The 24864-nt window shown below is 39.6% G+C and overlaps 1 protein-coding gene across 1 annotated transcript in view; it reads left to right on the plus strand.

Moving 5' to 3' along the window:
- The window catches only part of grk6 (G protein-coupled receptor kinase 6), a 69954-nt gene extending 56248 nt beyond the window's left edge, over positions 1–13706 (plus strand). The window contains exons 11-16 of the mRNA XM_077196718.1: positions 1646–1735; positions 1820–2028; positions 2877–3014; positions 3508–3645; positions 5722–5856; positions 11350–13706. Coding sequence (XP_077052833.1) covers positions 1646–1735; positions 1820–2028; positions 2877–3014; positions 3508–3645; positions 5722–5856; positions 11350–11400 — 761 coding nt within the window. The 3' untranslated portion in view covers positions 11401–13706. The remainder of the gene's footprint in view (positions 1–1645; positions 1736–1819; positions 2029–2876; positions 3015–3507; positions 3646–5721; positions 5857–11349) is intronic.
- The last annotated feature ends 11158 nt before the right edge of the window (positions 13707–24864 follow it).

The raw sequence follows: 24864 nt of genomic DNA on the forward strand, positions 1-24864 counted from the left end.
AAGTTAATAACTAATGATAGTTGCGACGAAAGTGAATCAATCAAAACTAACTTTAGCTGGACAATAACTTTATTCTAGAGCTGCTGTAAAGCCAAAACAATCTCTGTTACTTTAATTTCCTATTATCACTGTAAAGCTGCTTTGAAACAATCTATATTGTAAAAAGCGCTATATAAATGAAGCTTACTTGACTTGACCTGATGGAGTTTGTGTTACTAGCCACTGTCGCCTCTGGCTTTCTTAGTTGGGGGACACTTAATATTCAACAATATTATTGATCTGACTGAACTGATGCTGCTGTAGGAGATCTGAACTTAGCTGGACGATGACATCATTTTTTGCAAACTGCTTTTTAGATGACATGAACTAATTTAATAATTGATGATCTTCAGCTGAGCTACAGCCGAAATTGCATAATTTTCCTGTTTTCACTGTAATGCTGCTTTGAAACTATCTGTATTGTATAAAGCACTATATAAATAAAGGTGAATTGACACAGACACGGCCGTCCATGTGATGTAAAAGGACTCTTCCACTGCTCCAAAGTCCAGTTCTGATGTTCGCGTCCCCTTTCGACGGTGGACAGAGGTCATCATAGACACTCTGATTGGTCCGAGTGTGATGAACTGTGTGTTGTGACACATTCTTCCCATAACCATTATTAAAAATTTGTGTGACTTGTGCCACAGTAGATTTTTTTATTGACTGGATAGCCTTCGTTGCCCTCGTGAATCGATGAGCCTTGGCCGCCCTACACCCTGTCGTCAGTTTGTGGTTTGTCCCTTCTCATACCAGTGTTGGTAAAGTCCCACCACTGCTGACCGGGAGCGACACACAAGCCTTGTCGTTTCAGAGATACTCTGACCCAGTCGACTTGCCATAACAATTCGGTCCTTGTCAAAGTCGCTCAAATCATTATTCCTGCCCTTTTCTCCTGCATCCTACACGTTGTTTATGAGAACTGATTGTTGGACTACTGTCTAATCTACCCGGACATTAATATGTGGCCTTGTTAGGAGATGATCAATGATATTCACTTCACCTGTGACTGGTCATAATGTGTTGGCTCATCAGCGTATATTGTAATAATATCTCACAATATTACTATTTTTAATGTCTTTTTGATCAAATAAATGCAGCCTTGGTGAACATTAGGCGTCTTCCAAAAATATAAAAAAATCGTACCGACCCCAAACTTTTGAACAGTACAGTGTATATTGTTGTACGTATAAAAAATAATAAATAATTTAGTAATATATAATGCAATATAATATAGCTTTTAAAGTGTTTCTGAGTTTATAATTTGTGAGATCATAATAATACTAAAGTCATTATCAAGTCATAAACCACTAGAGATATCATTGGAAAAGTCAATAAAAAATAAGGTTAATTGATCAAAATGTGAGAACCCTACGTTATTTGAAATCCCGCATATTCCCGCAGAGAATTGAAGTATTAAATTGCAAAAAATATATAATTAAATAGCAAAAAAGGTTTGCTTTGTTTCCTTATAACTTGTAATAAGTTACTAGTATTGAAAATGCACTAAGCTTTTGAAGATATCTAGTGGCACAAACCACTGACAGACATTATTTAAGCTTGCTTATGAAAGGACTAATAACAGAGCTGTGATGTTTCTTCTCAGGTCATATACGTATATCAGACCTGGGCCTGGCTGTGCATGTACCAGATGGTCAGACAATCAAAGGCCGGGTGGGAACTGTGGGATACATGGGTATGTCTTTGCCTTTATTAACCTCATAACAATATCAGCAGCAGAAGCAATCCATGTAACCTGCATTTGTCTTTTTCCCATCAGCCCCTGAGGTGGTGAAGAACGAGCGTTACACATTCAGTCCAGACTGGTGGGCTCTCGGCTGTCTCCTCTACGAGATGATCGAGGGTCAGTCACCCTTTCAGCAGCGCAAGAAAAAAATCAAGCGAGAGGAAGTGGAGCGGCTAGTCAAAGAGGTGGAGGAAGAATATTCCAGCAAGTTCTCAGAGGATGCCAAATCACTCTGTAAAATGGTTAGTATCCAGTTAAATATTAATTATCCAATCCGGGGATTCCCCGATACCACTTTTTCCAGAATGAGTCCTATATCGATACTGTCAATTTTGGTACTCACCGATACCGATTACCGATACCTGTATTTTCATTGCATTTGTCATTTTAAAAAATATTGGGAAACCAAAAAAATATCAATGATTATGATCAGTATCTACTTCCATAATCCAATCCAATTATTAATTATAATTAATGTTATATAAATTTAGTAATTAGAATAATACACTGGGGGAAAAGTTGCTGCCTTACGTTTTTAAGTACAATCAACTTGAATATTTAAGTAATTTCAACTGACTTTGAAAATGTCTTTAAAATGACTTTAAAAAGTTAAAGCAATGCAAAGCTTATGTTGTCATAACTTATTTTTACAGTGTAGCAATTAAACACATCAATATTTCTGAGAAAATCCATGTATTAAAGATGCTCTGTCAAGTTTACCTTCACCCAAATGTCGTTCCAAACCTGTAAGGCTTTCTTTCTTATGCGGAACAAAAAAAGAAGATAATTTGAAGAATGTTGGTGACCAAATAGTTTTAGTTCCCATTGAGTTACAGTGGAAGTTAACTGGGAACTGAAACTGTTCGGTTGGTTTTATAACAACATGAGGGCGAGTCTTATCTCTTTAAGTTGGTTCTATGTTGTTGGTTCTTGATGTTGTTGTAATAAGCTTAAATTTATATTTTTTTATATTTGAATTGTATATTAAGTATTTTATTTTATTTGTTTTGCCTTAACAATTGTCAGAAAAGTGGGCATGTCAATGAAGAATGATGTACATATGTATATTTTCTTTTTTTTTTTGGTTTAGCTGCTAGCCAAAGACCCTTGTGAGAGGCTTGGCTGTCAGGGGGGTGGAGCCTCAGAGGTGAAGGCCTACCCTATTTTCCGTCCCATCAACTTCAAGCGGCTTGCAGCAGGCATGCTCGAAGCGCCCTTTACTCCAGATGTAAGTATTTTCTGAGACTGCCACTTTTTTTTTAAACTGTTATTGGCAATGACAATAATGTTATTGATCAGTGTTATTGATGACAATCAGTCATGACAACTATTGTTATTACTATTACTCTTTCACTGTTTAAATGAACCCCAAACTGAAAATTCCACCATTTTTGTTTATTCTCATGTTGTTCCAAATCCATTTCAATTTATTTTTGGCTTGGAACTCAAAAGGAGACATTTTGAATCATGTACCAGTCGCTCTTTTTCTTTGCATTTGCTGTGAATGGGAACTGGAGCTTTCAAGCTTCAAAAAGGACCATGAAAGTATCATAAAAGTAGTCCATATTACTTTTTATTATTATTAATATTTATACATCAGCTTTGGGAAAAGAAAATAACTCAATTTTAATCACATCAGTGTGTCTTGGGAATGATTTGTTCATAAAATCCGACATGGCTTCTTCGATAAGAACGTAGCATGATAAGTTTTTCTGTTTCAGCCTCAGGCCATCTACTGTAAGGATGTGTTGGACATCGAGCAGTTCTCCACAGTGAAGGGGGTGGAGCTGGAACCCAAAGACGACTCCTTTTACTGCAAAGTATCCACTGGAAGTATTCCCATCCCCTGGCAAAATGAGGTCAGGTCACTACCAGAATAACCTCAACATATGTTTTACTCCGAACCCTGATTGCTGCTTTATGACCAGCATGCAATAAAAAGGAAATTAACGTTGACATTAATAATGTGTACAAACAGACTGCAATCAACAGGGAATCAGGGAAACTTTCTCTTGAGAATAAACAGTACTTACACGCAATGTTGCCTTCATGAAATAAATTGGGACGTGAAAAAGTTTTCATCCTGTAACCTTTTTTAATTGTTTTATATTCTTTTTATGTAGAATCAATATCAAGACTTAGAATGCAAGTTAGAAATATTTCTAAATGAACTATAGAAATTATATTACTTTTTTAAGAATAAAGGTAACAATGTAATTTTAGTTTGGAGGATCTGTTATTTTAGTATTTATTATTTATATACTATTGGTATTTGTTCATATTTTTTACATTTTATTTGTACTTTTGTCACTTTTTTTAAAAAAAAATTCTAAATAGTTTTTTACAAATATTTCTAAATATTTTTAGTAACAATTTACAGTAAGATCTATTTGTTGGCATTCATTAACTACATGATCTTAAAGGAATAGTTCACTTCAGAATGAAAATTCTGTCATAATTTACTCACCCTCAAGTTGTTTCAAACCTGTATGAATTTTTTTTTTTTTTTTGAACACCAAAGGAAGTCATTTTAAAGAATGTTGGTAACCAGACAATTGATGGTAGCAATTGACTTCCAAAGTATGAAAAAAAAATACTATGGAAGTCAATGGGGACCATCAACTGTCTGGTTATCGACATTCTTCAAAATGTCTTCTTATGTGTTCAACAGAAGAAAGAAACTCGTACAGGTTTGAAACAACTTGAGGGTGATTAAATAATGACAGAATTTTCATTTTTAAGTGAACTATCACACCATGTTGTAATGCCTGTAATTATGTAATTTCAATATGTAAAAATTGTTCACGTCCTAATGAGTTCCTAATTACAACTTGTAAGCTGGGAATTTTCAGAGAGATCCTACTTTTACCACACAGCATTTACTAATTCATTACTAAAATCAAAAGTTATGTCTGTTTATTTTATTTAGTGATATCAACTAACATGTATTGCTTAGTTGATGCATTAATGTTAACTAATGGGACCTTATAGTAAAGTGTTACCACAGTTTTAATGAATTTTTGTGCCCATTTTAGTTTTATTTCTCTTCAATTTCACCTCATTTCAGCTAGTTTCCAAGACATTATTTCAATTTCAATTTTTCATAAGAGAAGATATTTTATCTTAGTATTATTTATTTGATATCATAGTTTTTTATTAACAGTTTGAATTAGGTTTCATTTTTATATTTTATGTTTTTAATTTAGTTTATTTGTTGTTTTTCTTTTGTCTTTTTTTTCTTTCTTTTTTACATATATTCCTCATTTTTAATTGAAAAAATATTTGTTAATTTAATAGTTTTAATTTTAATTCAACATGACAACAACACTGGACAAAATAAAAATAATAAAAATGTATTAATAAAAATTCTAATTTAACATGTTTTGTACGTTCATGAAACAAACATATACTGCTAGAAAAAAAGTGTAATTAGACTGTCTCAACCCTTTGTAGTTACTGAGAGGTTAGTCTCAGTCTCAGAACATCTGATGCATGAAGCACACAAAATGTCACACAAAGAGTCATCATCCGATTGGTTGAATTCTACATGATTTCCCGGGAGATACACAAAGATGATTTACATGACATACACTTCACTTTCTTTAACGGTTTGTGTAGATTAGAACCAAAGCCGCCGTGACGTCAAACCCCCTCATAGAAGAAAAAAGCCTCCATGTTTACAACTGAGAATGAGCGCTTATCATGATCAACTAAACTCATGATTTTCAAAAATATGTGAAGTATGTGTATTTCACAGCATAGACTCTTTAAAATGTGAAAAAGAATTTCACACGCCAGTCTGTTATTGTAGGGCCATCGACCTCTGAAGGTCTGGCTACACAAGACTATTGAGATATAGACCTAGTGACAACAAGCCCCAGTTTATATTAGTTTAAATATAATTCTGTGTGTTTTCATTTCATTGATCCATTCAGATGATAGAGACGGAGTGCTTTAAAGAACTCAACATCTTGAACTTGGATGGCACTGTGCCCCCTGACCTGGACTGGAGAGGTCAACCCTCGCCCCCACCCAAACAGGGATTACTGCAGAGACTCTTCGGCCGGCAGGTGAGATTTCATCACATTATTCTATTATTTAAATGCATTGCTTTTGCTCCAAGACATTATTGTTTGTTCCATTAGTAAATGAGGTTCTCAGCCAAAGTGTATCTGAAACTTTTCGTGTCCTGTATTAAGTTTGATAGTGAAATCGTATATGGGTTTGCAGGCGATTCTTCTGTAATAAAATATTAGTGTGCAGGTTTTCTTCCGCCTCTCCCTTCTGTATACTGTAATTTAGTTAAGTATGAAATGATTGATGTAATATAGACAGATTACAAATGTATAACATTTTAGAGCCTGTTACCTTTGTTCTCGGTTTTATTTGGCTCTCTTGTCACTCTTTAATTGATATGCAAACTAAATGTAAAGGCATGTTAGCATTTCTTGACAAACAAATTTGTGTTTTAGACGAAACGTATGCTTGTTGTTGTGAAATTAGAGATGCACTGATTGCTATGTTCTTGGCCGATTCCGCTTTCCATTTTTTTTGTAAGTGTAACCTGCCGATACTGATTTTAGCCAATTCCGATTTTCTTTCTAAGAACAATAATTGACAACATATTCGAACAATAATTGACAACATATTCAAACAAAAATTTACTTTTCTGCAATGCAAAAATTTATTTTCATAAAAATCCACAAGTAAAAAGTCAGTATTAAAAGAAGAACAAATAAACAAATTGTAAACAAAAGCGCAAATAATTGCAATAGAATAATAGAGAGATACAGTCTTCGGGTGCCCCACGGGTTTCCTTTGGCGCTCCAGAGGAAGACGCCATGTCTATTGCTGCATCACAAGGTGGGTCTGAATCTTCTAGAAGTGAAGATTCGTCACAGCTGCCACCTTCCGGTGTGCATATGGCTGTGCCTGAGTCTGATCCAGAGATGACGGCCATGCTTTCCCGGGCAGCCGCTAGCATCGGTTTAGAGTGGACCCCTCCACCCTGGACGATTGGTTTTTGGGTGCGGCCGCCGACTCCCGTCCGCGGCCAACCTCAATACCTTTCTTCCCGGACGTGCATGATGAGATCTCGAAGTCCTGGAAGACCCCCATGTCTTCCTGTGACCGCTCGTTGATCTCATCCGCCTTTCCTCCCCTCGATGGGGCAGCTGCCCGTGGGTACACTGGGATCCCCATGGTTGAACGCTCTGTTGCGATGCAACTGTGTCCTCGGAGTGCTTCTTCTCGGGGCGAACCTAAGCACCCATCCAAAGCCTGTAGATTTTCGTCTACGTTAGTGGCGAAGTCTTACAGAGTGGCGGGACAGGCAGCTGCTTCTTTGCATACCATGGCCACTCTGCAGGTCTACCAGGCTCAGATGCTCAAGGACATGCACGAGGGTAGGACAGACCCAGGGCTCTTCGATTTGTTGCGCGACACCACCGACCTCGCTCTCCGAGCGACGAAGGTGACCGCACGCTCCCTGGGTTTGGTGATGTCCAGAGCTGTGGTCTAGGAGAGACATTTCTGGCTGTACCTGGCCGACATGCAGGATGCTGAGCGGTCCCGGCTGCTCGACACTCCCATGTCCCAGGCCGGCCTCTTCGGTGGTGCGGTTGAGGATTTCGCCCAATAGTTCTCAACCGCCCAGAAACAGACTGAGGCTATTAACCCTCTGGGGTCTAAGGTGTTTTTGGGGTCCTTGAGATGTTTTGACATGCCCTGACATTTGTGCTTTTTTCAGTTGCTTATAATCATATTTATGGCAAAGGTGTAATTGCACTCTATTTAGCACAAACAGGGCTACCATAATATGTGAGCAACATGTACATGTTTGCATTTTTGAGAGAATATTATTTATGCATGGTTATTGATAAAACTAAAATTGTATGTTTCTGAAATAAGGCCACAAAACACATACTAAATATGTGTCCACAATACTTTTGACTAATGGATGTCGTGGCCTGGAGTTTTTTCTTCAAAAGGATCTGAAAATCAACCAGCCTAATCATTCACATAAAACAATACATTGATTTAAATTTTGTAAAACACTTTTTGTTTGGAAAGGCAATATGCGTGTGGGCGTGAACGGCCCAACCCCTTATCATGAATAATTCACACCTGAAAAGACAATGTCTCACATAATGAGCCTTTCATTCAGGTGTGTCACACAAGAAAGAATCAAAGAAGTCACTTATGCTCACCAATGCTGTATTTATTTAATTAAAAATACAACAAAAAATCAGTAATATTGTGAAATATTATTACAATTTAAAATAACTGTTTTCGATTTTAATATATTTATTCCTGTGATTTTAAAGTTGAATTTTCAGCATCATTACTCCAGTCTTCAGTGTCACATGATCCTTCAGAAATCATTGTAATATGCTGATTTGGTGCTCAAGAAACATTTCTAGAAACATTTCTCATTATTATCAATGTTGAAAACAGTTATTTACATTTTTATTTCAGGATTCTTTGATAAATAGAAAGTTCAAAAGAACAGCATTTATCTGAAATAAAATATTTTGTAACATTAAACACTACCGTTCAAAACTTTGGGGTCAGTAAGTATTTTTATTTTATTTTTGGGGGGAAATAAATAAAATAAATAAATACTTTTATTCATCAAGGACGAATTAAATTGCTCAAAAGTTACAGTAAAGACATTTATAATGTTATAAAAGAGTCTATTTCAAATAAATGCTGTTGTTTTTAACTTTCTGTTCATCAAAGAATCCTAAAACAAATGGTACACAACTATCTTCAACATTGATCATAATCATAAATGTTTCTTGAGCATCAAATCATCATATTAGAATGATTTCTGAAGGATCTTGTGACACTGAAGACTGGAGTAATGATGCTGAAAATTCAGCTTTGATCACAGGAATAAATAATATATTAAAATCGAAAACAGTTATTTTAAATTGTGAGAATATTTCACTATATTCCTGTTTTGTGTTGTATTTTTAATTAAATAAATACAGCATTGGTGAGCATAAGTAACTTATTTTAAAAACATTAAAAATCGTACCGACCCCAAACTTTTGAATGGCAGTGAATGGCATATATATTGAATGGCATATATATATATATATATATATATATATATATATATATATATATATATATATATATATATATATATATATATATATATATATATATATATAATCCATATAAGTCAAAAGCACATTTTTAGTACATAGTCATGCCTGGAAACATATCCTGTTCAGATAGGCTATATGGGCCACTCTACAGAATTTGTTCAAAGTTAGAGTTGGAAACATCTTGAAAAGAAAATTGTCTTTTCCCATAAATTTCTTATAAAGTATTCTTTTTTAAAGTACCCTTACATTGGAACAAATACTAATAACATCTTAGTTGATGAGTTTGTTTTTGACCGAACATACTATATATTTACATATGAGCAGAAACTGGCTAACAGAAGTTGTCTCACTGGATAGAGGACGCCATTGCTTTGGCATACCAGCAGCAAGGTCGACCATGCCCCCTTGGTGTGTGGCGTCCTCTTGGGCTGTAGCGCATGGCGCCTCGCTAACAGACATCTGCAGAGCTGCAGGCTGGGCGACACCAAAACACATTCGCCAGATTCTACAATCTCCGAGTGGAGCCAGTGTCCTCTCATGTACTCGCTTCAACCAGCTAGTACTGGACCCGCTCAGGTGTCTTCACTTGCTCGCCATTCCACTCCACGGACTGGATACGTACGATATTTCCTCAGGTGAGCTTCCCCGAAAGCTCTCAGTTTCCTCCAGCACTGCTAACGTCGACGCCAGTGTCTATTGCCTGCGCGTTGGCTAGGTGCCTCCCGCGTGCATGGTCCCTCCTCTGAGCGACCCCCACATGTGTATTTCCACTGTAAGCCTCTCTGAGCATGTGTCTTTCCCTTGGCAAGCCACCCCTTGGGTTGAAATATTCCACCTGCGGCTGGACACCCCAGTGTTCTGCATATGCATCCTTCTGGGTCATATGGGTATTCTCTAAGTCCCCGCCCCTCTGGGCTCGCATTAATTGCATATTTCCTCCGAGATATGGGATATGCTCCCCGGTGTACCCTGGTATTCCTGTGCTAAATAGGAGTCCTTCGTCCGTGCTAGTCTCACGGCAGGGATCTCAGATTTATGCAGGGCACTGGAGGACAGCTTTGAAGGTGGCGTGATTAGACTGGAAACCCCATTCGTCGTCATCCGACGTAACTCGGAGTGACAACGAAAGGGAGCGTCTCGGTTACGTACGTAACCCTCGTTCCCTGAGCAGGGAACGGAGACGTTACGTCTTCCTGCCACTTCCGCTGTACCGCGGGGATCGCCTGAGCTCAGTCTTGGTTCCTCAGTGAAGAAACATATCTGCATGTTGCCGGCGTCCTCCTTTTATACCCACGAGGTAAGGCGGAGTTGCGCCATGCAAATTCCGCAGACCCATGGCATTTCTTTGCCATTGGCTCGTTTTGTAATACTCGAAGTTGATGGGCTTTCTAAGCAAAACCCCATTCGTCATCATCCGACGTAACGTTTCCGTTCCCTACTCAGGGAACGAGGCTTACATACATAACCAAGACGTTTTTCAGGTTGGTCTAACAGTAGGTTACTATTTAGGTAAGAAATACTACAGAAATTAAAGTAATCAAATGTAAAATAACACTGGATAGTCTTCAATGTAAAAATTAAATAAAGAGAATTAATACTTAGAATTAAAGTTACAAAAGTTATTCAGTCAAAAGCAGAGAGTGATTTTCTTTGTCTTTTGTTCTTTGATTAACACGACAGACAGCAGCAGGTATATTAGACTGCTGTCACTTTAAGAGCTTATGCACAGATCCAACTTGCGTTCTTTCTCAACTATTTACATTCCAAAACTGATTGTGTTTAACTGAATACTCACCAAAACAGGCATTTTGACATAACTGTGTGTGTATTTGACCGTTTAAGCGCAGTAAGCCACTAATTTTGGTACTAGCGACTCACAAGCTGTTTGAGAGGCGGCGTTATTTGCGCACCACTATTTTAGATCTGTGGTGCACGTGCTGTTGGTGCGAAACCTGTGGAAATTAGCAAAATGATGCGCAATACAAGCACTATTTAACCGGTGTGAGTGCGTTAGAGGAGGCGGGTGTGTGTCAATTCGCCGTCGGAGAAAAGAGAGCGTGGTGTTATTGGCCGGGAAGGTGGAAAATCAGCAGATTTCGATCACTGGCCGGTCAATTGGTGCATCTCTATGTGAAATGGTAGAAACATTGTGAAATGGATGAAATTTGTTTTCAAAGCCATGAATTTACTACTTGTTAATGCTAGACTGTGGCAGGTAACATTGAGGAAGGAGCATTTTTATTCTTGAGAGCATTTGATTGGACAAGATTTGTATATACCCCTGAGTGCAAGATGAGTCATACATTTTGGGGGGCAGTTTTCCAGGAAGACAATGTCTGCTTTTCAACTTTTATTAGCACACAGATGACCTCAGAATTAGTTATATTTGATAATGCGGATAAATCCCAGTGTTTGACTGTGCATGTGTGTATGCTGCCCCCGCAGGACTGCTGTGGAAACTGCAGCGACAGTGAGGAGGAGCCTACGCGGCTGTGAAGGCGTGGCCTGCCTAGGGCTCCTCCCCTACACCACTGAGGATCTCATTTGTTTACAGTTTTTGCACATTTGTATTTTTAAGATAGCTCTATATAAACATTGGAATGTATATTTTCACTATATAGCCATGCAGTGTATCTTATTTAAAGTCATTGAAATGAAAAGGACAGAAAAAAGGGTCCCAATTATTGTCCTTTATCATGTGTGATGTATGGCAAGGACAGATCGTTCAACACTGCTCAAGTCTCAAACCCGGTTGAGCCCAACCGATCTTGTACATTTCGTAGGTATGTCTCGCAGCCTCTTTGCGCTTTTATTTTCTTTTTCTGTTCTTGTACGATTTCACACATGTACAGTATGCACTCTGAATATTTGTTTTAGACGTGGGGAGCAAAGGAAATTTGCTTTTGCAGATATTTTTATATTTATATTTTGAATTTTATTTTCTTATGGTAATCTCGACAATCAAATGGCACCATTTGTATAAAAACCGTGATAAATGTGCATTAATGGATAAAAAAAAAAACAGGAAAGGACTATAAAACAGAGGGAAATTTTAAGATTATCAATTCGCTACCAGAAGGCTCAAATATGTTATCGAAGGTTACTGAGCTAGAGATACCTAGTAAACCAAATAGGCGTGACTAAAGTGCATATACATACAATAACATCTGCAAACAGTTGTACCATGTTGTAAATACGCGACACTCATCTGTAAAGTCTTCAGTGCGTCTTCCTGCTAGTTCTTCTCTGGATAATTAGGAAGAACATCCTGATTATAGTCCATAATGAGTCAAACCAGGAGGCATTATTTTCCATTTCACAACATGACTGGTAATAACATGACATTGTAATTTGTCAAATTCCAGCTCTGAAGACGGAACGATTTTAATACTCAAACTATTCTCAGCAATTGATCGTTGCTTAACAGTTCATCATGCTAATAGACATGTTATTTAATGTTTTTATAAGTAGATTTGTGCAATTGTATGGGCTGCATACAATTTTAATTGCTGCTTTTTTACAAGTAGGTCAAACTAAAATTAATTTGCCAAAAAGAAATGTTTTGTTCTGTGTTGCGTATCCCCTGCGATCTCAATAAGCTCTTTATGTTTTCAGTTGCTCGGAAATATGATGTCTTGGGAACTTTGTTGTAAATTGATCTCTTGATGCACTTAAGACCAAACAACTTCAATTTTTGTCCTCCATCTTCATTGAAGGTGCCTTTTTGAAGTTTTAAGGTACTCTTGTCATTAGGGCTGTTTATTCAAATATCTCCATTATATTTTTAAGTTGGCTTAGAATTTTGTGCGCACACTTTTCTCTTTTCTTCGCTGTTGTTTTACCTCGAATATTACTGTGCCCTGTGGATGTTCAAACTTTTCCTAAACATTGCGAATCCTTATTTTGGACATCGTAGAGTCTCGCAAAAGGCTTTGGGACTTTATATTGAAGCCTAGCTGAATGCGTAACATCAGTGACCTGCCAACTCAAGGGTCTGTAAAACATAACGTACTTTGGAGGAAGTCTTCAAACGCACCGTCAGCGAATCACATGGCGGGTCCTCGAAAGTCGACATATTTCTCATCCACCTGCAGTTTACTTTAATTCTCTTGGATAAACTCAAATACATTCCAGTCTCTACTGTACTGTACAGTTGTAAAATGTATTCAGTTTTTGTTGTTGTTTATTTAGCAATAATGGATTTGATAAGTATAACTATTATGTAAATGTGTATAAAATGACATTTCAAATCTAGAGCGAGACAAAACTTAGTTTGACTCAATGTTTTCCTGAGCCAGGCTTTTAACACTGTGAAGTGATCATTTCTGTCACAGTTGTATTTTTTTTTCTTTTTGTTTGCGAATTTATAATTGTATGTATGTGTGCCTAAATGCTGTATGTCTGAGTGTATGTGTGCTTTAACCTGCATTGCATGTGCCCATATTCTTTATCATAACCACTAGTGGATGCCATTTTTTCCCCTAAATGAGTGAAATGTTACATTTTAGGGAAGCTTTCAGTGTTTTTCTTTTCCAAGAGGAAAGTTAGAGAACTTCAGCCTTACTGATAATAATATTGTCCATTATTAGTAATACCAATCCTTGCAATATCATAGATTTCATGTTTACCTCAAGGCAGAGCGAATCTCTTAATTTCATACACAAGAAGACTGAGAAAAGACATGCCAGTGGCTTTGGAGGTCAGTGTCAAAATGGAAACGGCACACTTCCAGCCACATATGTCAGTGTTATTAATCAATGCATTTTAGTTGTTAACAATAAACACAGACCCCATTAAATGAACTCTGTCATATTAGTGTTTTTGTTGTTGTTTTGAAGAGTATAAACAAGATAGATTATTCCTACATCTTGTAAGCCTCAAAGTGCACGGTGCCATTTTAAGCATCGGCTTCCATTAGCAAACAACATTCCATTAAGGGCTATCAAATCAAATTTGACTTTTTAGTAACTGTATTATGTGCTTATTTGAGTAAAGTATAGTGTATACAGTAACTGGAGGATTTGGCTTTAAAATGTGTTTTTTTATCTCTCACTATTGAAATTGTGTTTAGTTTTGCTGATAGTGACTCAATTTTAAAACAGATTTTAACATATCTATATTATTTTAAAGCGGCACCTTTTCTTTTGCCTAATATGTATGTAGACGTCCATTGCCCTTTCATTTAAAGGGATAGTTCACCCAAAAATAAAAAAATTAATTACTCACGCTCATGTTGTTCCAAACCCGTAAGACTTGTTCGTTTTTGAAGCACAAATGAAGCTATTTTAAATGAAATCTAAAAGAGATTTCTGTCCCTCCATTGACAGTCCAAGCAACTACACTTTGACTCAACTACGCTTCAAAAAGTTCATAAAGAGATCATAAAACTAATCCATATGAATTGAGCGGTTTAGTCCAAATTTTCTGAAGAGACACGATCACTTTATATGATGAACAGATTTACTTTTATTCAGATACTATAAACATTGATCTGCGAACATAAACAAGATCAACCGTACTTGCTTGATGCGTAAGATCAAACCTCATTGGTTCTTGCTGAAGCTCAAACGTGCTGCGTAACACAAGTATGAACCTCATTGGTTCTTGAGGAAGCTCAAACGTGCTGCGTAACACAAGTATGAACCTCATTGGTCCTTGAGGAAGCTCAAACGTGCTGCGTAACACAAGAACGAACCTCATTAGTTCTTGCTGAAGCTCAAACGTGCTGCGTAACACAAGTATGAACCTCATTGGTTCTTGAGGAAGCTCAAACGTGCTCCGTAACACAAGAACGAACCTCATTGGTTCTTGCTGAAGCTCAAACGTGCTGCGTCACACAAGAATGAACCTCATTGGTTCTTGAGGAAGCTCAAACGTGCTGCGTAACACAAGAATGAACCTCATTGGCTCTTGAGGAAGCTCAAATGTGCTGCGTAACAAGAATGAACCTCATTGGTTCTTGAGGAAGCTCAAATGTGCTGCGTAACAAGAATGAACCTCATTGGTTCTTGAGGAAGCTCAAATGTGCTGCGTAACAAGAATGAACCTAATTGGTTCTTGCACGTCAAGCGAACATGCTTGAGCTTCTGTTTATCACAACTGATGTGTGAGTTGATGAATGTTTTTATGTGAATAAAAGCCTAAATTCAATCTGTCTATCGTATTAAGTGATCGTGTCTCTTCAGAAAATTGGAACAAAACCACTCAATTCATATGAATTAGTTTTACAATCTGTTTATGAACTTTTTGAAGCATCAAAGTGGTAGGTTGACTGTTAATGAAGGGACAGAAATTTCTCGGTTTTCATTTAATGATCTTAATTTCATTAAATTATGAACGAAAGCCTTACGAGCTTGGAACGACAGGGTGAGTAAATGATAACATAATTTACATTTTTGGGTGAACTATCCCTTTAAGGCCAGAAGAATGTGTTTGGTTGTCTTGTACCTGTTTATCCCTGTTCTTGACGCCTTATTTTTATGTGATACAAAAAAAGGTTCCTGGATTGCACATTGAAGTCTAATTTTTTGCTGAACTCAATAGTTAATTCACTCAGGTTACTACCATTGTTATGTATGTTTTTATTTGCTTAATATGTACGGCCTTACTGAAAAAATAATGTCAAGTTACTGGTTTATATTTGTCCATTTTAAAGTTGCATAAAAGACTTTAAAAATTCCCATAAAAGTTGGGAATGTTTATAGACTTTTCTGTAAAGTTTTTTTTCGATGGTGATGACGACGACAGTGAAGGAATTTGTTCTTTCTTGTCAAAGCACTGATGCTCATTTTCTGTTAAGTTTCTGCTGTCTGTCTCTGGCCTGTAGTAAAGCCTGTACATTACGCATTGCCTCTCATGCAGGTCTTCTGTGTAACAAACTGAATTTTGTTTCCTGTTTTCCTTTTTATCTGCATTAGTATTCAACTTCAATAAATTTTTATTTGGTTAAATATTGTGTAGTTCTTAAACTCACTTCATATTTGAATTTATTCTATCTAAAATCTATCAAAATTGACAATTGTTATGCACATCATTATTTTTAAATTCATGTGCCCTCATTATCTATGTGCGACTCATTATCTATGTACTACCTGTGCGACTCCACCGAGCAAGGACTCCGGCAAGGCACTTAAGTATCTTCTTCTCTCCTTTTCCTTTCCCACTTCTATCGTATTTCCCTTTCACAACATGTGCTTTCAATACATTCCTGTTGTCTCTCGACAACGTGCACTCATCACGCACAGAAGGCAGCGCAATACTGCTAATCTTCGTCCCATTCTCTTATCCACACACACCTCTCTCTCTTTCTATGGGTCTATGGAATTGTCAGTCAGCAGTCAATAAGGCTGACTTCATTCCAGCCTTTGCATCTCATTCTACTCTTAATATATTGGGCTTGACTGAAAGCTGGATCCGTCCAGAAGACTCAGCAACCCCTGCTGCTCTCTCTAACAACTTCTCTTTCTCCCACACCCCTCGCCAGTCTGGGAGGGGTGGGGGTACTGGTCTTCTCATTTCTAACAACTGGATATACTCAACTCTCTCTTCTCTATGCAAAAACAACTCGTTTGAATATCATGCAATTACACTTACAACTCCCATTAGGATCCATATTGTAGTTATTTATCGCCCCCAGGTCAACTGGGAAGCTTTTTTGAGGAGCTGGATGTGCTGCTGTCCTCCTTCCCTGAGGATGGCACCCCACTCGTAGTCTTTGGTAATTTCAACATTCATCTAGAAAAGGCGTATGCAACAGACTTCATCTCTCTTCTAGCCTCATTTGATCCTAAACGGCTCATCACAACAGGTACTCACAAGTCAGGCAACCAACTGGACCTGGTTTACACACGCAACTGCATCCCAGACAACATTTTGGTGAAACCTCTCCATGTTTCAGATCATTTCCTCATTACTTTCAATCTACAACTCACTACCCATGCTCCACCAACTCCCCTAGCAGTTACTTTCAGACGTAACCTGCGCTCACTTTCTCCTTCCCATCTTTCCTCTGCTGTGTCATCTTCACTTCCCTCACCCTCACAATTCTCATCTCTAGATGTGAATACTGCAACAGATACCTTATGCTACACTTTAACTTCTTCTTTAGACAATATCTGCCCTCTCTCCTCCAGGCCAGCACGCGCTACTCCCTCTAACCCCTGGTTATCTGAGGTTCTTCGTGAACACCGGACCAAACTCAGGGCTATGGAGAGGAAATGGCGTAAATCAAAAGACACGTCTGAACTGAGTATGTATCAATCTCTGCTCTCTTCCTTTTCTGCTGATGTTCACGCTCCAAAATCTTCATATTTCCACAGCAAGATCAACAGCGCCTCTAACACACGAACACTTTTCAAGACATTTAACTCTCTCCTCTGTCCACCTCCACCATCACCCACCTCCTCTTTAACTGCTGATGACTTTGCTAACTTCTTCACCAACAAAACAACCTTTATCAGTAGTCAGTTCTCAACTCCACACACACAGGAACCCAAACCATCCTCTCCCACTACCAGAAACCTTCTCTTTACCTTCTCTCCGCTAACCGAGGAAGTAGTATCTAAACTTCTCCTCTCCAGTCATCCTACCACCTGCCCTCTAGACCCCATCCCCTCACACCTTCTACAAGCCATCTCTCCCACACTTCTACCAGCACTCACACACATCATCAACTCATCCCTCCACACTGGCATTTTCCCTACAGCATTAGAGCAGGCTCGTGTAACTCCACTGCTTAAAAAAACAACATTAGACACATCACTTTTAGAGAATTACAAGACCTGTCTCTCTCCTACCATTCATTGCGAAAACACTTGAACGAGTTGCTTTCAACCAAGTGTCATCTTTCCTGTCTCTGACCAACCAGCTAAATGTCAACAAATCTGGCTTCAAGAAAGGCCATTCAACCGAGACTGCACTACTGTCAATCACAGAAGCCCTGCGGATCACAAAAGCTGCTTCCAAATCTTCAGTTCTCATTCTGCTGGATCTTTCTGCTGCCTTCGACACTGTGAATCATCAGATCCTTCTGTCCACCCTCTCATCACTGGGCATCAAAGGAACTTCCCTCCACTGGTTTGAGTCCTATCTCACAGGTAGGTCCTTCAGGGTTACATGGAGAGGCGAGGTATCCAAAGCACATCAACTGAACACAGGGGTTCCTCAGGGTTCAGTTCTTGGACCGCTCCTCTTCTCGACCTACACCACATCGTTGGGACCCATCATACAGGCACATGGTTTCTCTTACCATTGCTATGCTAATGACACCCAGCTCTACCTCTCATTTCAACCAGATGATCCCACAGTAGCTACACGTATCTCAAGCTGTCTGGCGGACATCTCGGCATGGATGAAGGAACATCACCTGCAGCTCAACCTGGCAAAGACTGAGCTTCTCGTCCAACCTGCAAAGCCGTCTCTACAGCACGACTTCACTATCCAGCTAGAGTCATCCTCAATCACCCCATCAAGGTCGGTCAGAAATCTTGGAGCAATATTTGATGACCAGCTGACCTTCACAGACCACATTACAAAGATAGCTCGATCATGAAGGTTTGCAATGTATAACATCAGGAAGATCAGGCATTTCCTAACTGATCATGCAACACAACTTCTCGTCCAGGCCCTGGTTATTTCTAGGCTTGATTCCTGCAATGCTCTTCTAGCTGGACTTCTATCATGTGTTACTAAACCTCTACAAATGATCCAGAATGCTGCGGCCCGCCTTGTCTTCAACGAGCCCAAAAAGGCTCACGTCACTCCTCTGTTCATCTCACTGCATTGGCTACCACTCGCTGCTTGCATCAAATTCAAAGCTTTGACGCTTACTTACAGATCTACCACAGACTCAGCTCCGTCCTACTTTCACTCCCTACTACAAGTCTACGTCCCTACCAGAAGCCTACGATCGGCCAAGGAGCGACGGCTATGAACTTTGTATTTTGAGCACTTCTTGTGTCGTTCTTCCCTCTTCACGATGACTCGCTTGTTTTAGTCCTCAGATGTAAGTCGCTTTGGATAAAAGCGTCTGCTAAATGACTAAATGTAAATTATCTTTAATCAGAATAACTTCTCCCTTTTGCAGCGGCATTTCTTCTCTGATGATGTGTTCGGTGCGAGGGCGGCACAACCTGTCACTCACATGAGATCGACCAATAGTAAACCACAACCATCCAATCAATTCCCCATGGAAACAGCATAAATCAAGTCCCGCCCTACATTTTTTGTCTTTACCAAGAAGTAGTTTTACTCAGTTCCATGCTGACTTTGAGACCATATCTGTCTGAGTGATTGAGACAAAAATGTCAAACCAATCAGCTTTCTGTTGTCCACACTGCGAATTTGTATATAGAACATATCTGTGTATGGGAATTATTACCTTTACGTTTTTTTTCCTCCTGCAGATGACTGTTGAAAAGCGGATTTCGGATCCAAATTTCATGTAGTAAAGGTAAATGTGACCACACCTTAAATAATAGCCAATAGCATTTGGTTTACCTCACAGACTTCAAGTTCTACTTGACAGCACCATGGAAGCGAATCCGCTGATGATACGTTGGATTCAATAGTAGAGGTGAGAATAAATTATAGACATTTAATTCTTAACCAACGTACATTTGGAAAATGGAAAAAAACTCGAGCTTTTGCGCAACCGAACACAAATCTCTAACCCATATTGCTCTGTGACGTGTCAACGGTCACTTTGCCCTGGTCGTATTTAAAGCATAGGGTGCGGAGCTGTAGATTCTAGAGAGCATTTGATTGGACAGAAGATGTGATGAGAAGCTGAGGTCCGCGGTGATGTCATAAAAATCCGTGATCCATTTTAGCGGAAGTGAGAGACTGTAAGTTTGTAATGCTCATCTCCTAAATGTGAATTTTGTCATTGTTTTGGAACACACCAGCTTATTCATAACCTTAAGGCTAACATATTTATACTAAAAGCTAAAAAAAACGTACATTTTGATTTCAGGGGGTCTTTAATGCTCCTGACAACCTGTAGTCTCATTTAGACCCTTTTTAGCAACCACATTTTTCAAGTAAATGCTTTAAAAAATGTATTACCAACATTCTTTAAAATATCTCCTTTTTGTGTTTCACAGAATAAAGACAGTCATACAAGGGGAACCACAAGGGTTAAAATTAGGACAATTTTCATTTTTGAAGAGCTATGCTTTTTTAGAGAAATTGACAGTAAGAAACAGATCAGACTGACGAATCAGACTCTTTAATGAGCCGCAACTGTAGACTAATCCAGTGCCTGAGAGTAACAGTGTCTAGATACCACTAAATTTTTGATACCCTTCTTTTTTTACGTCAGATGGACAGATAAACAGCAGATGGGCTTCATCTGATCGCTCAATACCTTGTTATCCAATCCTAAAGAAAGGTAATGTGACTTTTATTATGCATCACGCTAGTTTCAGTTCAACCTTGTTACACAGCTCAAATCGTGAGTGGCATTTTCTGTTAGCACATCTCCTGTTCTGTAGGGTCGACTCGTCCGTCAGGCGGCTCATCGCTGCAAACCGTCCATGATGTTCCCTCACACCTCGCTCTCCTCTCCACTCCTTCCCTCTGTTGCTGGGCAACGATCTTTAAGAGTGATTTAAAAGAAATAAATAATGCTGCAAATAGACTCTTCTGGGTTTTTTAACATTTGGAGAAGAGCGAGAGTGAACCCATCACACACCGTCTGTGAGGTGTAGACGTAGCATCTGGCTCAAGGGCCTTCAGTGAGAACATGGGGGGGGGGGGGGTGGTTGTTATTGACGATGAGAGCATTGAAGAGCATTTCTGCTGTACCTGACAAAGGTTGCTGGAGGGACAACTATCAAAAAAATATATCTGCTATGATGGTGTACACACGTTTATGGGTCTAATAACGTTTGGTCGTTTTTTTCTGCCCAAAATCTTATGCTGCTTTGACCCCAAGAAGTAGTTTTCTTCTTGATGATCAAAATAGCATTTCCAGTTATTCTTTTGCACAAGTAGTAGCTAAGCTAATATGCCAATTGGCTTGTATATGATAAATTCTGATGTTCCTCATTTGTAAGTTGCTTTAGATAAAAGCATCTGCTAAATTAATTGTCAAGTCAATTCACCTGTATTTATATAGTGCTTTATACAATACAGATTGTTTCAAAGCAGCTTCAAAGTAATAAACAAGTAAATAAAATCAGTTATTCAAACTTCATCAAATATGAGACAAATTCTGCTATTGGGCCGTTGAAAAAAAACAACAGTGTTCCGGAAGTGTCATTATTCAGCTTATGTTCAATAACTGAAAAGTTCATCAATTATGAAAGTAGTTCAATTAATCAGTTCTACCGAAGGGAAGGTGTTGTTATTTAGCTCGAGTCACTTCAATGTTGATTCAATTCTGTTCAATAACATTGTCGGTTGCAAAATTCATCAATCATGAAACCAATTCGATTCAGCTTTGAAGTAGCTCTACAGAAGACAAAGGTGTCAACATCCAGCTCAGATTAGGAAAATATGTGAAGGTGCTAAAATGCTAATCTTGCAGGCTAATTCGTTAGCATTATGTTAAAGTAGTAGGCTAATGGTATAGCAGTATTTTAATATTTGGTAAAGTTAGCTGGTTAATTAGTAGTTAACCAGCTTACAAGTTAATTGAAATAACAGAACGATACGTGTAAGATGAAGCTTAAGAGAAAGTGGGTTGTTCAACACAACAAAGACCCTAAACACAATAAAAAAAAAATCGACAACTAAACGGCTGAAATCCTGTGTTAGGACATACAAAGTCCTGCAGCAGACAACTCAAGTCTAATGGTATCGTCTTGGTTACTGATGTAACCCTCGTTATCTGATGGAGGGAACAGAGATGTTATTTCGACTGACAAATGGGGTCTTAAACAGTTTTTAAAAAAAAGTTTTTTTAAAAAAGTGAAATTTGCATGCCAAGCAACCAATGCCAATCCCCGTACATACGGATATATAAGATTCCACTCATTTAGGTTTATGCTGAGGAGCCGAGACGAGGGCCCCAGCCAATCAGCGGTGGTTCAGGGTTGTGGCAGGGGGGACATAAAGTCTCTGTTCCCTCCATCAGGGAACTAGTTACTTCAGTTATCAAGACGTTCCCCATCTGTCAGTCACTACAACGTTATGTCGACTGACAAATGGGGTCCCTATGGAAAGTGTCACAACCGAGTGATGGAGATGGAAATTTTGGAAAGCTGTAGTTTGCCCTTTTAGCAACTTCTCCTGTTGAGTCGTAACTAAGCCAGTGCCCCACCTAGGCCCAGAATGTCCATGTCAACGGGTTGGAAGGGACAGGGCTTACAATAGAGACGGCAATTTACACATATGGACTGACCCGTGGAGCAGTGCTACATAAGGAATGACCTCTGCTTTAGGTCCTGCCTAGACAGGGATGGAACTACTACAGATGCAGAGATTGGGGAAGAGCAAAATCTGCCCAAGGAAAGACATACTGTGGAAGAATACACAGATGGGATTACCAATGAGGAATCACAACACATGGGGCATCTATGCCAGTACAGGGGCTGACTGAGAGGGTATAGTGCTGGCGTTGGACAGCTCCGTCATGTCTGACTGCCGAAGTATGCTTGGGAGAAAACTAAATCCAGGGTTCACCCTTAGAGGGGAATGGTGCTGCGAGAAAGACATGATGTCAACCAGCCAGCCTTCCCGTACATTACCTGTTGGTACCGAGTACACAGGAAGAAACCGGCTCCACCCAAAGATTGTAGAATCTCGCGAAGGTATAGGTTGCCCAGCCCGCAGCTCTGCAAATGTCCGCCAAAGAGGCCAATGCACAGGAGGAGGCAACACTCCAAGTGGAGTGAGCCCTCACTCCGAGGGGGCATTGCTCGCCTTCAGATTGGTACTCCAAGGAGATGGCATCCACTATCCAGTGGGCCAACCTCTGCTTGGAGACAGCCTTTCCCATTCTGCTGACCTCGAAAGCAGACAAAGAGCTGCTCAGAGCTTCTAAAGCTCTGCATGCAGTCCATGCAAACACTCAGGGTGCGAATGGGACACAGCATTAGCTGGCCGAAAATGCCTGCAGGTCCCCCACCCTGTTGATGGAAGTGAGCACGGTCCGGAGCGCTGTCTTTAGAGAAAGGATCCTTAAGCTCAACTGCTGGTGGTAGACCACTTAATTCCTCCACTTCTTGCCCAGAAGCCACACGTTGAGGCTCCAGAGGTCCGGACATGGGTCCTACATGGTGCCCCGTCCCTGAGAAAGAAGGTCCTTCCTCAGGGGAATCCACCAGGGAGGGGCTGTCGCAAGGAGCATCAGTTCTGAAAACCAGGTACAGGTGGACCAGTAAGGTGGAACTTAAAGACTTTTGTGGGAAACGTCTATTTGCTTAGGCCCAGGGCCAACTGTGCCGAGGGGGGGCCTCGGTCATGGAGTAAAAGAGCTGGCAGTGGGAGGCAAACAGGTCTACCTGTGCTTCCCGAATAAACTCCAAATCAGCTGGACCACCTGGGGATGAAATCTCCATTCTTCCGGGATCATGAGCTGTTGTGAGAGCATGTCGGCTGCATGATTGAGCTCATCCGGAATGTAAATGGCGCAGAGTGACCTGAGCCGCTGCTGACTCCAGAAGAGATGGCAGAGAAGTTAAGACATGCGACGTGAGTGTTCAGCACCTTAGCGGTTGATATACACAACCGTCACAGTGTTGTCCATCCGGACCAACACACACTTGCCCTGATATAACAGTTGAGCCAGCACAGGCCCAGCAGCAGTGTCATCAACTGTAGGCAATTTATATGCCACAGTTGAGGTCACGTCCAGGAGCCCGAAGCTGCGTGCCCATTGCATACAGTGCCCCAACCTGTTCTGAACGCATCTGTTGTTACAACAATATGCCTAGAAACTGTTTCTAAGGGCACTCTGGGCCGTAGAAAGGCAAGGTCTGACCAAGGGCTGAAAGTTCAATGTGCCACGGAACCATACCCATCTCGGGACTCCTTAAAAAGTCTTAAATTAGATTTTAAAAATGTATGGCATAAAAAGTCTTAAGTCTTATTTTTACTAATGAAAGGTCTTAAATTTTCGATGGAAATTTGACTTAGACATATCTAAATGTTTTCCAAATTAAAACTATCTAATTAGCGTACTTTTTTATTTATTATTCGTTCTTTGTGGATTTGCTTGTTCACGTGACATTTCGCGTCACATTCGCGCCAGCATTACGTCTGTCTCCTGTACGCGAAACAGCAGGAGAGAAGGAGAAGAAAGCTGGTAAATTTCAGTTCAATTGTAAGTTCATTCTTTATGTGTGTAGTGGTGTGCGATGTGTATTATCTATTATGATACATGTAATCATTGTTTTATTGTAACGTTAACTATGTACGAGGGCGCATTGCGAGCTGACATCGCATCGTCTCTCATGCTTGCTTTCACTGCGTAATGTGTCAGTGCAGTTATAGGTATTTTTCATAGACTGTAAAAAAATATGGACGTTGTGTCCATGACGTCACCCGTAGGTTTCTGAAGAGCTTTTTTGAAGCCTAAAGTGGGTGGTGTCGCTCGTCGCCATCTTGGAAGCGCGTCACAGTGCGTCACTCCCGGATAAACGAAAATGGGCAAAAAGGCGGGACGTGGGTGGAGTTGAGGTGCCTGGATCCTGAAACTACGCCCGCCTTGCTCGAGTTAGCTCAGGCTAAGAGCTAATGTGTTACTGACCTCGCGCTAAAGTGACAGCTGACTTGAAGAAGTAGACCTAAAGCCAATAGTTAAAGTTCATGTTTTTGCCCTTTGAAATACTATAATAGTTAAAAGACATAACTAACCGTGAGACTATGTGTATTGTGATGCATTATTATTCTCATGCAGTAACTTACAATATTTGCTCTGAGCGTGTGTGTGACAGTGATGCGCATACATGTCAGTCAGCGCGGCACCGCACGTCAAGTTCGTTGAGAGCTTTATTCAGTCCATTTTAAATTCTG

The sequence above is a fragment of the Siphateles boraxobius genome, unplaced genomic scaffold (genome assembly GCF_051911475.1).
Source record: "Siphateles boraxobius isolate OS27281-9 unplaced genomic scaffold, OSU_SipBor_1 11, whole genome shotgun sequence".
Classification (NCBI taxonomy): domain Eukaryota; kingdom Metazoa; phylum Chordata; class Actinopteri; order Cypriniformes; family Leuciscidae; genus Siphateles; species Siphateles boraxobius.